The 17078-nt window shown below is 46.2% G+C and overlaps 2 protein-coding genes across 2 annotated transcripts; both read left to right on the top strand.

The window, feature by feature from the left end:
* The first annotated feature begins 630 nt into the window (after positions 1-630).
* Positions 631-3871, top strand: LOC121457636 (olfactory receptor 13A1-like). Its single transcript, XM_041666545.1, has 2 exons — positions 631-669; positions 2954-3871. Exons 1-2 carry the CDS (start codon positions 631-633, stop codon positions 3869-3871), a joined length of 957 nt encoding a protein of 318 aa, XP_041522479.1.
* A 9290-nt stretch (positions 3872-13161) lies between these two features.
* LOC121457852 (olfactory receptor 13G1-like) lies at positions 13162-14079 on the top strand. Its single transcript, XM_041666893.1, has one exon. The coding sequence runs from the start codon at positions 13162-13164 to the stop codon at positions 14077-14079; it is 918 nt and encodes a 305-aa protein (XP_041522827.1).
* The last annotated feature ends 2999 nt before the right edge of the window (positions 14080-17078 follow it).

The raw sequence follows: 17078 nt of genomic DNA, 5'->3' as shown, positions 1-17078 counted from the left end.
CCCCATTATTGTCTCTTCAGTCTTTGTGAGCCCCTAAGAGCCCTGCTCAGTTGATTCTGTGGGTCATGTTCTACTGGTGTTCTTGACCCCTTTGGTTCCTACAATTATTCCTCTCCCTTTTCCTTGGGGTTCCCTGACCTACAATGGGAAGGACCTGATGGAGATCTTCAAGTTGGGCTCTCTCTTTGCCTAATGTTCAGCTCTGTATCTCTGCATGTGTTCCCATCAACTGCCAATGGAAGCCTCTCTGATGACATCATATCACATCTTGATGTCCTCTAGGAATTGCTCAAATCTTGAGTTGTGCTGAGACTGTTGCATTTGCTGTTATGCTAAGAGGGAGAAGTTTTGTGACAGACTGAGAATGTGTGTATTGACAGAGTTTGAAGACACTTGGGAAGATTTGGAACTTAAGGTGGACAATGATCATTTGGTTTGTGAAGTGTGATCATTTTAGTTCCTTTGGATTTTTTTTTTATAATAGCTGATTCTGAATAGGTTGCTTTCTTAACTGTTCTAGAACTTCAGAAGATGATCCTCCCACCTTCTGTGGGCCTTCTGCTTCTGCAGGGAAGCCAATCTGCAGCTAAGAACTCAGGTGCCTTGTTATCTATACCCAGTGCACAGAACATGGTGGAACTGAAGTCCAGTTTACTGATTCTGGTCTTGATAACCACAGACTTCACACACTCTGTCCTCAAGAGAGGATTTGAACACTGCAATGAAAAGTTGCATACACTCATGACCAACCTCAACTGTGATGTCCCTTATTGACCACACTCCCCAAGCAATGCAATGAGAATGGCCCTTGCTCAACCTCCCTATACAATAATGGACCAATCAGTGTTGGTTTATTGATAGAACTATGTGACACCAAGATGATATAGTTAGGTGAGGTAAACCCATAGACTATGCTCAGGAATTATATGTTAATGTGAAATCTGTCTTCTTACATGGATCAAATGGCCATGACTCTCAGCCAAGCTGTCTTGAGGGCATCCCCAGGGTAGAAGTCACTATAGAGTTCAGTGTCCTAGACCTGTGCATATGACCTCAGGTGCCTTCTTTCTCTGTGTCTTAGCGTCCTGGTGCCTCAGCTTGGGGACTATGGCCCCAACAGGGACTCCTGTTTACCTCAAAGTGGGTAATTGCTCTCTGAGGGACATTCCTCAGAAATCTCAGTGTCCACCCCAAGGGGCAAACTCTGCATTAAGGTCAATAGCAAACAAAAGAGACAGAGGACTCTCATTCTGTGGCCACATTGGATGTTCTCCATGACATGCCAACATCTTAGACTTAGATGGACACTCAGGGACACTCTTTCCATGTGAGTTGATCCTTCCTCTTCTCACATCTTTCCTATGGGTATCTACCGTCCCTGCTTTTTTTCTTTGTGTGTGTGTGATTATTCTCAAAAGATACTTGATTTTGTCCTGACCTATATAAATATTTTAAAATATTTGTTCCCAGAGTCATTTTCCTTCACAGTTTCAGTTTGAAACTAAGAGCTTGGCCTCTGTGGGTCTGCTTTGGGAACTATCTGAGCCATTGATCAGTGCAGAACAGAAAGCTTGCCTTGTGACTTGGCTCTGAGGCAGATCTGAATCTCTGAGAGAGGCATGGTGGTTTCCTGTGAATCTGGTGCAGAGTTCAGGGCTCAAAGCCACCTGTGACCCAGAGCTGCAGGCAGACAGGTACTGGGTTGAGAGGCAGACAGAGGAGATTTAGGGGCTCACTGAGAAGCCCTGTGTGCTTTATGAGGCCAACGGACATCTACAGGGATGCTGACAGACCAACCTTTGCTTTTGCAGGGACAAGTATTGGCCCTGGAGGCTTTATGGGTTTCTTGGTTCTTCAGTGGGAGTCTCAAGATTACCCTGCAGGAGAAAGGCCTTGATCTGTGCATTTTCAGGGGAGAAGATATGCTTTCTTGTTCAGGACATACCCTGGTATGGGCTATTTGTTTTCATGGAGACAACAGCCCATTCCTGAATCTCTAGAAAGGGTCTGTGACCACTCAGTCCCATGGAGACACTAGAGAGTGCAGAACTTTGTTTACCACATAAGTCTACCTGCTTCTAGGCCTAAGAAATGCATATGTTTGAAGAGGCCTGATTAGAGATAGACGGGTGCATGATGTGTAGGGAAGACATGTTTGACACAGGGCAAGGGTGATGGCCTAGAAATTTGGGAACTGGGTGAAGCTGTGTCCATGCCTTTAATGCTGTGTTTCCAGCCCTGGCACAGCCTGACACCTTCTCTGACAGACACTAGCCTTCACCAGGCCCAGGAAAGGCAGGTGATGCCTATCTACCTCTCTGTGTTTACTATCCACAAGGAGTGCTTAGGGTGACCAGGAAGAAATAGACAGTTGTGGTGTTCACAAGAGAAGTAGATTTCATCTTCCAAGGGCCAGGACCATCTGTGCCAATTGCATGGAATGCTGTCACTGCTCCATGCTCCAGACCCCCAAGCATGCTTACCCAGGACTGTTTTGCAGCCTGCATCTGAGAAGCCTGGTCTACTCCCTGATGAGGCTGCTCATCTCGAGGTCCTAAAAAAACCTGTGCTGGAGACCAGATTGGCCCTTGGTAAGCTTTAGCTGTCTGGCATATAGGCTTATAGAAATTCCAGGTCTCAGGATATCATAGGACATGATCAATATCAAAGCAAACATACTACAGAAGGATATTGCCCACCATAGGTAGGGTTTTCTTTTGTTCTGGGTCTGTTGTGTACAGACTGGAGAGTTCAGATTAGCAGTCTATGTTGAGAGATGATGTCATCATGTTACTTATGTGTTTTCTACAGCAACAGCACCCATGAAAGCATTCCCAGTCACACCTGAAAGACCCTATGAGAGATGATGGATGCTCTACACCCTGTGTTTCCTTGACCATCCCCACCTGTGTCATAGTAACTCCCAGGGGCTCATTCTCAAATTGCAATGAACAACTACACAGCAGTGGTAGAGTTTGTCCTGCAGGGATTTTCTGGAGATCCTGGGTTCCAGGCTTTCTTCTTGGCCTTTTTCTCAATTTTCTATATCCTGGCTCTTGCAGGAAACACCCTCATTTTCATGGCCATCAGCCTGAACCCAAGTCTTCACACCCCCATGTACTTCTTCCTTGCAAACCTGGCTCTGCTTGACATTGTCTGCACATCCACTGTTCTTCCCAAGCTGTTGGAGGGTCTGATGGGGAAGGGCAGCCACATCTCTTATAAGGGATGCTTGACCCAGCTTTTCTTCCTAACCTGGTTTCTGGGGGCCGAGCTGCTGCTGCTTACAGCCATGGCCTATGACCGCTATGTGGCCATCTGTCGCCCACTGCACTACAGCATGCTGATGAGTCGGCCCGTCTGTGTCCTGCTGGCGGGCAGTGTGTGGGTCATCAGTGCAGTTAGCACATCCGTGCACACTGGCCTGATGGCACGGCTCCATTTCTGTGGCCCCAACCAAATCCGCCACTTTTTATGTGAAATCCCAACACTGCTACTGCTGTCTTGCAGCCCGACCACCCTCAACAACATCATGATTGTCATCGCAGATGTTTATTTTGGTGTGGTCAACTTCCTGTTTACCATGGTATCCTACAGCTTCATCATTGCCAGCATCCTACGCATCCGCTCTGCAGAGGGCAAGAAGCGTGCTTTCTCCACCTGCTCTGCCCATCTGGTGGTGGTCACCTTCTATTACTCCACTATCATCTATACCTATGTTCAGCCTGGCTCTGGATCTTCCTTGGAAAATGGCAAGGTGGTTTCCTTATTGTACACAGCAGTCAGCCCTACCCTGAACCCCCTCATTTACTCTCTGAGGAATAAGGATGTCAAAGTGGCCCTCAGGAAGGTGTTTCCCTGTGTCTGTTGAGGAGGCAGAAAGCAGTGGTGCAGCTCAATCCAGCTGTTGATGAACTAGTTGGAACCTATGACTAAGAATCTGATGCCATGGCAAGGAACAGACGTGTAATTTATGTGGCAGATGTACATGCAATGTGCCTCTCTTGGAGGAGCTACTTGTCATTTCTTTCTGTCAATGGGCATCCAGGTTCGGGGAAGGCTACATGTCTATAGCCTGCTGTCTCTGATGTAGGATTTTTTGGAATCCTGTGTTGGTAAAAATCATCCAGACCCTGATATTAGACTTGAGAAGAACTGTCTCATGGTTTCATGGTCTCCAACCAGTGAGAGGAGAAGGAACAAGTATGCCTCCCATACCAGTGATGCCCAGGAAGGGGTGGGTTGACTTATCTCTTCCTCTTCTGTTGGGAAGTTCTGTCATCGTTACAGAGGGTACCAGTCTTTTTTTGTTTGTTTGGACAAAAGTGTCTTCAGCGTGACTAGGAGTTCATTCTACCTTTAGTCTCTCAGTTCTGCAGTCCTGGACTCTCCTTTCTCCTCCAGGCCATTTTCTCTAGGCTGTGATGAACCCTGTATTATTTGGTGCTGTTGGTAGCAACATCCAAATGAACAGCTGCCTCTGCCCCTGTCCTCTGAATCCATTGGTGTAACTGGTGTTTGAATACCTTGAACTGTTTGTTAACTGCTTGTTCATGTAGAGATCAGAGACCAGGCTATAGGAACCAACTCTTTCCTTCTGCCATATGGGCTCTCAGACTCGAACTCAGATTATCAGGTTTGGCAGCAAGCACCCTTACCTGCCGAGCCATGCCGTTGGCCCTCCTCATTTGTTCTTGAGATGTGCTTTCTACCCTGTGTGTAGGGTTTGAATGCCCACAGCACCTTACTGAAAGAGTTCAAGCATAGTGAACGGAACAGGATTGAGCAGGACACCTGGGAATTTGTCCCCACTGCACTCATGCTGGGCCGTTGTTTGAGATCTGCTTCCTTGCTTTACTCATGAGACCCTCTGTTTTACTCATTTCAAGGCACGCTGCACTTTCACTCCTCCTTAAATGCATTCGCATGCATAGTAGAGACCATCATTTGTTTATGGGTTTTTCTAGCTTATAGCTCTTTCAGTAAAATTTTCAGGCCATGAAATGCATGAGTTGGGTGTCATTTACTGAGGTTTGGCACACACATACAGCTGCGCAGGCTAAGTCTCTGTGGAGACTGGAGATGGTAACCTTCAATCTAGGATGCTCCACCCAGGGCTGCTCAGCCTCTAAGGCCTGAGGTCGTCTCTGTTCTGTTGTTTCAGCTATAGGTGAGTTTTGTGTGTTGTAGAACTTGGTACAAATGAAATCACACAGCCCACATTCTTTTGCCAGTGTCTTCTTTCATAGCACAGTGCTTGTTTCTGTTTTATTAATTTTATTTCCTTTTTTCTTTTTTTAAATTTATTTTTATATTTATTTTTTAAAAATTTCCACCTCCTCCTATCCTCCCATTTCCCTCCCACTCCCCCTACTCCCCCTACCCCTCGCTCTCCAGTCCTAAGAGTATTTTTTCTTTATTTTATTTTTTTATTTATTAAAAATTTCCACCTCCTCCCCTCATCCCATTTCCCTCCTTCTCCCCCTCCTCCTCCCCCTCTCCAGTCCTAAGAGAAGTCAGGGTGCCCTGCCCTGTGGGAAGTCCAAGGCCCTCCTCGCTCCATCCAGGTCTAGGAAGGTGAGCATCCAAACAGACTAGGCTCCCCAAAAGCCAGTACATGCAGTAAATTCAAAACCTAGTGCCATTATCATTGGCTTCTCAGTCAACCCCCATTGTCAGCCACATCCAGAGAGTTCGGTTTGATCACATGCTCCATCAGACCCAGTCCACCTGGCCTTGGTAAGCTCCCATTAGATCAGGCATGCTGTTTCAGTGGGTGGACCCTCGCGGTCCTGACTTCCTTGCTCATGTTCTCCCTCCTTCTGCTCTTCATCTGGACCTTGGGAGCTCAGTCCAGTGCTCCAGTGTGGGTCTCTGCCTCTATCTCCATCCATCTCTGCAACCCCGCAGCAGTATTTTAAAGATTCATTCCTGTTCTCATGGGTGACTAGTACTTTGTTCCTTTCTAATTTTGATGCACACTAAGTTCTGTGATTATAACACATTTTATTATACAGCTTCCATAAATAACTGTGCATAAGTCCTCTTCCATGATTTTCGTTCTCTCAGGAGACTGTGAATGTCATGGGAGAGGCTTCAGGGTGTGGATCTGCTGAGTTTTGTAATGAAGTTTTCATGCAGGTTTTACCCTTCCTACTCTCAGCAACACTGAATGGGATCTCTAACTGCCTTTTACCACATCCTACATACACTGACAGAAAGAGGCACAGAATTTCAACAGAAGAACTTCAAATGGCCAAAAGACACTTAAGGTCATGCTCAACCTCCTTAGCGATCAGGGAAATGCAAATCAAAACAACTTTGAGATATAATCTTACACCTGTCAGAATGGCTAAAATCAAAAACTCCAATGATAGCCTTTGCTGGAGAGGCTGTGGAGGAAGGGGTACCCTCATCCATTGCTGGTGGGAATGCAATCTTCTGCAACCACTTTGGAAATCAGTGTTTTGGTTTCTCAGGAAATTCGGGATCAACCTAACCCTGGACCCAGCAATACCATCTTGGGAATATACCCAAGAGATGCCCTATCATATGACAAGAGCATTTGTTCGACTATGTTCATAGCAGTATTATTTGTAATATCCAGAACCTGGAAACAACCTAGATGCCCTTCAATGGAAGAATGGATGAAGAAAGTGTGGAATATATACACTTTAGAGTACTACTCAGTGGTAAAAAACAATGACTTCTCGAATTTTGCATGCAAATGGATGGAAATAGAAAACACTATCCTGAGTGAGGTAACCCAGACCCAAAAAGATGAACATGGGATGTACTCACTCATAATTGGTTTCTAGCCACAAATAAGGGTTACGGAGTCTACAATTGGTGAACCTGAAGAAGCTAAATAAGAAGGTGAACCAAAGGAAAAACATATAGTTACCCTCTTGGCTATGGGAGGTAGACAAAATTGCTGGGGAGAAAATTGGGATCTTGGGGGTGGGGTGGGATGGGGTAAGGGGAGATGGGGAGAGAAAAGGGAGAAGAGGAGGATGGGGGGAACTTGGGGAAAAAGGATGATTGGGATAAAGGAAGGTTGGATAGGGGAGCACGGAAGCACAATTCTTAGTTAAGGGAGCCACCTTAGGGTTGGCAAGAGACTTGAACCTAGAGTGGCTCCCAGTAGCCCAAGGCGATGTCCCCAGTTAGTTCCTTGGGCAGCTGAGGATAGGGAACCTGAAATGACCCTAGCCTATAGCAATACTGACGAATATCTTGCATATCACCATAGAACCTTCATCTGGTGATGGATGGAGATAGAGACAGAGACCCACACTGGAGCACTGGACTGAGCTCCCAAGGTTCCAATGAGGAGCAGAAGGAGGGAGAACATGAGCAAGGAAGTCAGGATCACGAGGGGTGAACACACCCACTGAGACAGTGGGGCTGATCTATTGGTAGCTCACCAAGGCCAGCTGGACAGTGACTGAAAAAGCATGGGATAAAACCGGACTCTCTGAACATGGCGAACAATGAGGGCTGATGAGAAGCCAGGGACAATGGCACGGGGTTTTGATCCTACTTCATGTTCTGGCTTTGTGGGAGCCTAGCCAGTTTGGATGTTCACCTTCCTAGATATGGACGGAGGGGGGAAGACCTTGGACTTTCCACAGGGCAGGGAACCCTGACTGCTCTTTGGACTGGAGAGGGAGGGGGAGAGGAGTGGGAAGAGGGGGAGAAGGGTGGGAGGAGGGGGAGGGAAATGAGAGAAAAGAAAAAAATAAAAAAAAAGAAAAAGAAGCAAAAAGGCACAGAATTAGAAGCCTACTCATTTCTTTATTTTTTTTTTTAAAACTATCTTTTCTTATTTTACATACCAATCCCAGTTCCTATTCCCTACCTTCCTCCTATCCCCACCACTTTCTCTCCCTACCCCCATCCACTCCTCAGAGGGGTAAGTCTTCCCATGGGGAGTCAACAAAGTCTAGCACATTGCTTTGAGGAAGGACGAAGACCCTCCCTACTATATCTAGGCTGAGCAAGGTATCCCTCCAAAGAGAATGGGTTCCAAAAAACCAGTAAAAGCAGTAGGGATAAATCCTGGTGCCACTTCCAGTGGATTCACAGTCTGCCCCAGTCATACAATTGCCACCCACATTCAGAAGGCCTAGTTTGGTCCTATGACAGGTTCCTTCCCTGTCAGGCAAGAGTTGGTGAGCTCCCATTAGTTCAGGTAAGCTGTTCCAATAGGTGTCCCCATCACGGTCTTAATCTCGTTGCTCATTTTCTCACTCCTCCCACTCTTTTTTTAAAAAATATTTATTTATTTATTTATTATGTATACAATATTCTGTCTGTGTGTATACCTGCAGGCCAGAAGAGGGCATCAGACCCCATTACAGATGGTTGTAAGCCACCATGTGGTTGCTGGGAATTGAACTCAGGACCTTTGGAAGAGCAGGCAATGCTCTTAACCTCTGAGCCATCTCTCTAGCCCTCACTCTTCCTACTCTTCAACTGGACTTTGGGAGCTCAGTCCAGTGCTCTGCTGTGGATCTCTGCCTCTGCTTCCATCAGTTGCTGGATGAAGGTTCTATGGTGACATCAACCTGACTACAGGGCAAGGCCAGTTCAGGCCCCCTCTCCTCTATTGCTTAGGCTTTTGGCTGGGGTCATCCTTGTGGATTCCTGGGAATTTCTCAAGTGCCCAGTTTCTTGCTAGCCCCATAGTGGCTCCCTCGCCAAGATAATCTCTTTCCTTGCTCTCCTTCTTTATCCTTCCCCCTTCTCGACTATCCCATTCCCTCAAGTTCTCCTCTCCCCTCCCCTCATAAGGATCTCCTTATAAGAAACCTTACTTCATCTTTGTTGTTCTGTGACATGTAATATAATAACCTTAAGACAAGACTATAAGTCGTTGCTCTGTATAGTAGGCTCTTCCACGTGAGTGAGTACTAACCAGGCCTGACTCTCCTTAGCTTCTGAGACCAGACAAGTTTGAGTGTATTGTGGGCAGTGTGGCGGTAGATTGGCTGAATGTGTGCTACAGGAGATGTGGTGTGACTTTCCTGGACAGCCTGTTAAAGCATCGTCTATGTATTCCGAATACCCAAAGGGTGGACAGACCAAACAGAGACTCTGTCAAGTTAAGCTTGGTGAATGCATGATTTGATGGACAGCTGCATTAATTAATAGTCCTGCCCTTATCAAGTTTAATATCTGTGTACCTTAGCATTTCTAAGATTTTGTACAGATAGACAGGAAAGAGTGGTGCTTGTGACCTCTCTTCTCCAGTGGAGAACATCAACAACCCCATGACCACAGATCTCAGTCCATGCTCTATTGTTCTGATTATTTCATTGCCATTGTTGTAGACCAAGCTCTCCCAGGGCCACCAAAGCCACCTTGATTCAGGGTGGCCATGGGTGTGTCAAGCTATACTGAAGGAGGGCATACTTGCTGTCTCTCACATTGTATCTCCAGCTACAGCAATTGTGATGTGGGTAGGAGCCTCAGTAATGACCTTTACCATCTCATTTGGGTTAGGTGAGGGGCTTTCTTTAAGAAGCAAATTATATTCTGGATAAATAAAATGTTCCCACAGAAGATATCATGAATTTTGGGGTGCTATTATTTTTCGGGTTTTGAAGTGTCTGAAAGCTTCTGGGGGTTAGGAATGAGTTCATTTTCTTAGCTGGCAAACTACTTAAAGGACAGGAAAGGAGTGCAATCGTGGAGAGTCTGAGTGCAGCCATCATGCCATATCAGGAAAGTTGGGTCCCTTGTTGAGTTTCAAGTCTTAGTAATACGTTACCTTAAGGACCAACTCACAGGGAAGTGCAAGGACAGCTTATTAGAGCTGAAAAGGAAAACCTCGGGTTCAGACAAGCTGGAAATGTTGCATCTGCCCAGAGGAAAAGAATGGAGAAGGGGAGGTGGGATGGAGGCATTCTGTTTGAAATAAAACAGTCAAATAGATATGGCAGTAAGCCACATGGCTAGGGGGATTGTTTAGAAAGAAAGGAAGAAGGCCCGAAGGATTAGGGAATTAAAATAAAAAAATCCATGGCAAGCACTCTAAATCTTGTGACTGCCCTGGAAGAAAAGAATGGCAAAAAGAAGGGGAAAATAATCCATGTATGAAAACCAGCCTTGTGGTAGCAGACAGTCACAGGTGGGGAGCAGAGAGAGTGTTAGGGAGTTTCAGGCATTTTCACACTCTGTCCAGCACCTGAAAGAAAAAGACAGAAGGAAAGCAAAAGGAATAGTTCTGTCCCTGAGTTAGGACTCAGCAGCAGACCCAGGCAAGTCTCATGGCAGCTCCTGTGCTAGGGGGAGAGAGTCCTAGGACAGAAAGTATATACTATCTTAAGGAGAACTCTTTTTTCTAGGAGGAACCCCACCCCACAGCCGGTCTTTGACTTGTTGAAGTGGTCTAACACTGGAGGGAAGCAACAAGGCGTGTCTCCACCTAGAGGTGAATTTCATTTTTACTATAGCTGTGGGTTTGAAACCAACTCCCGGTCATTTCCTTGGGTGGTGATGGTGCATTCTGGGAACAGAGAGCTGGGAAAAAGCAAGAAGTCTGATTTCTGATTTATCTTCTTCTTACATTGGTTAAGGCCAACTCTGAACACTTCAATTTCTGTTTTCTCTCTCATTAACACAACCAATGTCTTGAAAAGCCAGTGCCCAAATCGTTTCCTCCAAGTAGAATGGTCAGAGATTGTTCAATGAAAGGAGAAGGCTATGGCTTGAATATAAAAATTTCCCCATGGGCTTATGCACTGGGGTCTTGTAACCAGATGATGGGCTTTTGTGAAGTGGTAAGATCCCGATAATTCCTCTTTTTCTCAACATACAATGACATGGTATTGGAGGTTGAAGTCCTAGCCTCAATCACAGCTACGGAAGGAGCTGAGCATTTAGAAGCAATGGATAGAGCTTTGCAGCACCAGTGTAGCCTTGTGTGTTGGTTTGTAGGGTGGGGAGGGCCCTGCTGAGGCAAGCCAGCACTGTTGCCTGAGTTTGCTTCGAGACCTACTTCAGAGCTGTGACCAATAAATTGTAACTGAGCACATAAATGACGGGGCACAGGCTGGAAGACCATGCTTAGGTGAAGTTTGTTTTTTTTTTTCCACTGGGTGAAGAGCAGAATTGTGACAGCTGCACCTGCCTGAGGACATTATCCACTTAGAGCAGATAAAGCTGATTGTGACCAGTCACAGTCTGTGTCAGAGGACAGACAATAGAGCTGGGAGCGTGTCTGCCCTTGGCCTCTCAAGTGTTTCTATCTGGAATGAGGACTCTTTGAGATTGAAAGAAGTGATTTGGGGAGAAAATTGGCTCAAGGCACAAACATCTCATCTGCCTGAACACTCCCTTTGGCCTCTGCTGTCACTGGTGATGTTGGCAGACAGCAAGTCCCTGGGTAGAGGGCAGAGACCGGCCCTTGGGTCATGGGTCCTACCAAGTGTGTGCTGCATTGCCTGAGAAGAGGCTTGGTCATCTCCCCAGCTAGTCCTCCTCAAGAAGCCAGTGTGTTTCTGCCTAATTGGTCCCTCAGGGCCTGATTTCTCCCTGTGAGCTTTATAGCTGTTCCATTATAGAGGATGCAGGGACTCTGGTCCTCACACAGACATCCTAATGCCCTCTCTTAACTTAGAGATGTCACATATGCTCTTTAAATATTTTAAACTTAATTTGGTTCTAATGAAGTTGGAGAGAGAGAGGGGGGGTGTTAAGAAAAAAAATGTCTGGAGAGGACACCTGGGAAGATTCATGCTATAGATATATCATGTGAGTTTTGTATTGGTTGTACTTGTAGCTATACATGTGTTTGAATGTTAATGAGTGTTTTGGTAGTAGGAGTATATTGCTCTTCCTATGTGACCAAGGTTCAAGAGACCATTTAAGCTGCTATTTTTGAGAAAGTTCTGCAAGCTTATAAAAAAATGGATTACTTGGTCAAACCATAGTGTAACCCCCCCCCCTCAGAACCTGCCTCTATCTCTCCCATCTCTGCCTCTCTCTCTCTCTCTCTCTCTCTCTCTCTCTCTCTCTCTCTCTCTGTGTGTATTGTCTCTCCCTATCTTTGCCACCCTGTTTTTCTGTCCCTGTATTTATGTCTCTGTCTTCCTTTCTCTGTCTTTCTGTTTCTATTCCCACCTCTTCTTCTTCTTTTCCTTCTACTCCCTTCGCAGATGTTGAGTTGAACTCTACAGCATCTCTAGAACCAGGGAGCACACTCCACGGGTGATGTGGTTCATGACCTTCTGGTCACCCCTACAGGGACACAACTTGTAATATTCAGATAAGGTCATCCACCTTGCAGACAATACCTGAGACAGTTAGGAGAGTTGAGGTCCAAATCAAGAAATAGTTTCTTATGACGCTGGCTGCATACAGGTGCATGAAAATAACAATGATCCTTAAAAAGGAATATAATATAGTGGATTATTTGCAAATGTCAACTTCGAGCTCCAGTTTATATGAGAAGTCACATCAGCCCTGGAATGTGGCCCTTATGCATCCAGACACACTCTGTGTAAGGCTTTTCTAAACTCAGCTGTAGTTTAAAGTTTGAGGCCAATGTGTGGCTACATGGGTGTAGGGGTGAGACAGGGCTCAGTTCTGCCCAGTGCCCTACTTCAAAGCCTTCGATCTTCAGTTCCAGTGACACACAGATGGATGGATGTGATTTACATAGGTGAGTGCACCAGTCACCCTTGAAGACCATGGTTGACGGTGTTTTGTATGTCCAGGTGAGGGACACTTCCCATCTTCCTCATTCCTTCCCATTCTCATCCACTCTCTGAGCCCTTGAATAGAAAGGACCCGCAGCTATCCCTGTTAGCAGGACACACAGACTTTCACCCCTGGAGTCTTCCTGGCCATTCTCCATGGTCCCTGAAGTCTGGGGAAAGAACCCTCCCAATGGAGAAATACCCTGGGTCCCCAAGGCTCATGAGTGGTCACAGAGGTCTCCTAGAAGTCCCACACCTAGAAACATACATGCAGCACTGGGTGGCACATTGCTCTGTTCTTATTAGAGGCAGTCTGAGATTTAGGTGGATTTCAACACACCTGGGGTGGGTGATTAGCACAGACTTGGACTAGAGCATGTGTTTCCTCTTCAGACCCTGTCAGAGCTGCCACAGAAAACCCACTGCTCCTGGATCCTGAGGCCTCCCCAACTTTATGATGAATGGGACGCTGGTCTCCGAGTTCCTCATCCTGGGATTCTCAGAGATGCCTCATCTTCAGGTACCACTTTTCCTCAGCTTCCTTTGTCTCTACATGGCTGCAGTCTCAGGAAACCTGCTCATTATGGTGACAATCAGTGCCAGCCCAAACCTACACACCCCCATGTACTTCTTCCTGGTCAACCTGGCTATGGTGGACATCCTCTGCACCTCTACGATCCTACCCAAGCTACTGGACAGCATGGTTGGGCAGAGGACCATCTCTTATGGGGGCTGCATGACCCAGCTCTTCTTCTTCACATGGTCACTGGGGGCAGAGCTTCTGCTCTTCTCAGCGATGGCTTATGACCGCTTTGTGGCCATCTGCTGCCCCCTGCACTATAGTGCCTGGATGGGCCCTAGGGTGTGTGTGTTCCTGGCTGGACTTGTCTGGGCCATCAGCCTGACTAACACCAGCGTGCACACAAGCCTGATGCTGCGTCTACCCTTCTGCAGCTCCAACGTGATAGAGCACTTCTTTTGTGAGATTCCCCCACTGCTGAAGCTCTCCTGTGCTCCAACACAACTGAACGAAGCCATGGCCTTTGCTGCAGATGTGTTTCTGGCCGTAGGGAACTTCTCTGTGACCATGATTTCCTATGGCTGTATTGTGGCCAGCATCCTGAGGATTCGCTCTGCTGAGGGCAAACGACGTGCCTTTTCCACCTGCTCTGCCCACCTCATCGTGGTGAGCATGTACTACTCCACCGTCATCTACACGTACATCCGCCCTTCCTCCAGCTACTCACTGAACAAGGACAAGGTGGTGTCTGTCATCTACACCTCTGTGGCACCCACCTTGAACCCCCTCATCTACACTCTGAGGAACAAGGATGTCAAAGTTGCTCTTAGGAGACTTCTGTCCTGCTGCTGAGTCATTGCTGGCCCTGCTGCCTTCCTCTCTGCTGCACTGGGGGATCTCAGGTTTGTCAGTGGTCCATATTACTTTTCCTGGAGACACAATTTGTTGACCCACAAGAGACAACTATTTGACTGCTTCACTTCACCGAGAAGCCCTGGGACCTCTACTTGATACTCTGTAGGATCAGAGGGGCATCCATAAAGCTATGATATTCAACAGTTAAGTGAATCCCCCAAAACAACAAAAGTGGGTGTGGCTTATTCCTAGCCCTCTCTGCTGCTGTCACATGAGCCAGGAGCTCTGAGTAGACAGTGCTGTGTGCACCTCTTCTCTTTTAACCCACAAAGGGTTAAAAACAAAGGCTGAGTATAGCCTTGGTTGTGGCTTGCATGTAGACAGGGGACCTGAGAATAAAAACGGGCTTTGTCATTTGAGGACAATTGGTCTTTCCTGTTAGTAAAATATCTGAAAATTTGATTTCCTTCCACTTTTAAGTATACATCTGAAAGAATTTTCATGGAGATTCTTGCCATGCTGTGGGTATGTTGTGGGTATTCTGTGGGCATGTTGTGGCCCTGTGTGATGAGATAAGGCCTGCCAAAGCTGGCTCTCACCCTGAGGGTGTCAGTAACACACAGTGCTAGCAGCAAGAGGTTTCTTGAACCCAGGACCTCATCATTTCCACTGTGGAGTGATGTAGCAGGTAAGGCGTATGATTGGGAGCCTGTCAGTTTGGAGGTTGTAAGTAGAAAGGGAACTATGAGGGTGACTATAGCTATTGTCCTTCAGGGTCTGCTGACTTCTTGGAAGAAATCCAAAGACCTTTGATGCCAAACCCAACCCTCACTTCTGGATTGTACTGTATCAAGGTCATGGGCTAATTCTGATGGCCTTTTGATCTCTCTGTCTTCTTCTGGTTGATCTGTGTACCTTCCAATGGCTGCTTTTTATTGCTCCTTTCAATACGGATTCAATTAATTAGCTAATTTTCATATTTTTGAGGTTTGTCTTATAGCTCATATATGTGTATAGTGTTTTTTTTTTATCATTTCCTCTCCTTTCAATCTTTTTCCTATGCTCCTCTTTCTCTCAGCTTCATGGCTTCCTTTTTATTTATTCGTCCTGTTTTTACCCATGCAGGAATAAATATTCAAATAAAACCTGCTAAATTCATTTGGAGTTGTCATATTCATATGCATTTAGAGCTGACCACTTGGTCCTGGCTAACTAATTACGGGGCTAGTCCACGGGGAAGACTGATCCTCACTCTGAGCAGTGGTTAGTTGCCGAGGGCTCTTCAGATCTCCACCACCCACATCAGCATATCAGCTGGGGTTGTCATTGTTCAGGTCTTGTTTAAATAACCACTTTCTTGAGGGTTTGTAAATACAGCTCCTGTCCTGTGTAGATGACACAATGTTGCAGTATATATCTCAATCCTCTGGCTCATAGTTTTGTCACCCCCTCCTCCCTGATGTTCCTTGAGACTTAGGTGTGGAGGTTGTTTTGTATCTTCAACATACATTAGGTCTACAATACACATTAGGGCTGGGCAGCTCACAGTCAGTTCCTCCATGCATTTTGATCAGTTTTGGCTTCCTATACATTAAGAAGCTTTGATGAAGAGAGAGAGCTGCACCTATCTGTGGGTATACTGGTAGGGTTTGTATTGGTTTGGGAACGTGGCAGTAGAAGGTTCTTCTATACGTCTGTGACCTGTCCAACCACTGTAGTTGGATGGGTTTACAGGACTAGGCAAGAATTCTGTCCTACTGAGGGGCTCTGAGTCCAATTAGACAGATTTTGGCTACTGCCAAGACATAAATGTTGCTGTTATACCTTTAGGGAAATCTTGCCATGCTGCTTGTTGTCGTAGTTCATAGGTAACACAGAGGGAAAGATACCAATTGTCTTCCTTCTTTGGCAGCCTATATATCACCTTCCGGTATTATGAAAGTTCATCCTCAGGGAGGAGGCTTCTGGATGAAATACAATTGGATTCCTCCAAATCCTGCATCTGAAGTGTATGATGTCTTCAGCAATAAGGACTACCCTCAAATTCTAGGAGGCCACCCAGGGCAACAGCAATAGCCTACAGTGTTTTGGGGGATGATTGAACTCCCATGCTGTCAACTTAAAAATTTTCCAAAGCATGGAACTGTTGTTTGTTAGATAGTCAGCGGCTCTTGGGAAGATATTAACACCCTAAGTGGTATAACTTCATTTAAACCATATATCAAATCTATAGCTTCAAATGTCCTAAATTCTACTTATTCATCCTCCCTGTCTCTCCCTCTCTAATACCCTTCCTCTGCCCTGTCCACTTATCCTCTCGCATTGGGGGTCAGGGTGGAGCATGTTCATAGGTATTGGGGCTGCAAGGAAGGGTTAGGACGGACTAAAAGAGAGTTCTGAAGTTAACTTGAGGGAGTGGGATAGTCAAGATGGAGGAAGGACAGAGATGAAAACAAAGAAAGAAATAATTTGATTGAGGAAGTCATTATGGGGCTAGCAAGAAACCTGGCACTAGAGAAAGTCCCAGGGATCCAAAAGGATGACCACAGCTAAGACCCTAAACAATAATGGAGAGGGGCCCAAACTGGCCTTGTCCTGTAGTCAGATGGATGACTATCGGAAATGTCACCACAGAACCGTCATCCAGCAACTGATGGAAACAGAGGTAGAGACCTGTAACAGAGCACTGGGCTGAGCTCCCAAAGTCCAGTTGAAGAGTGGGAGGAGTGAGAATATGAGCAAAGAGGTAAAGACCATGATGGGGACACCCACTGAAACAGCTGACCTGAGCCAATGGGAGCTCACCAACTCCAACCAGCTGGGAAAGAGCCAGAATAGGTCCAAACTAGTCCCTCTGAATGTGGGTGATAGATGTATGGCTGGGGAAGAATGCAGGGCCAATGGCAGTGGCATCAGGATTTATTCCTACTGCTTGTTCTGGCATTTTGGGAACCTAGTCTCTTTGGATGGATACCTTGCTCAGCCTAGATACAGCA

The sequence above is a fragment of the Microtus oregoni genome, unplaced genomic scaffold (genome assembly GCF_018167655.1).
Source record: "Microtus oregoni isolate MIOR12 unplaced genomic scaffold, Mior012 000016F_ref0000370, whole genome shotgun sequence".
In the NCBI taxonomy this organism is placed as follows: domain Eukaryota; kingdom Metazoa; phylum Chordata; class Mammalia; order Rodentia; family Cricetidae; genus Microtus; species Microtus oregoni.
Note: the sequence above shows the minus strand (reverse complement) of the source record. Positions and strands in the feature narration are given on the sequence as shown.

Excerpts from the sequence above, each read along its gene's own strand:
- LOC121457852 (XM_041666893.1), top strand. The coding sequence starts at position 13,162 with ATGATGAATGGGACGCTGGTCTCCGAGTTCCTCATCCTGGGATTCTCA.
- LOC121457636 (XM_041666545.1), top strand. The coding sequence starts at position 631 with ATGGTGGAACTGAAGTCCAGTTTACTGATTCTGGTCTTG. Across the intron at positions 670-2,953 it reads GTTTACTGATTCTGGTCTTG|AACTACACAGCAGTGGTAGA; the intron begins ATAACCACAGAC and ends ATTGCAATGAAC.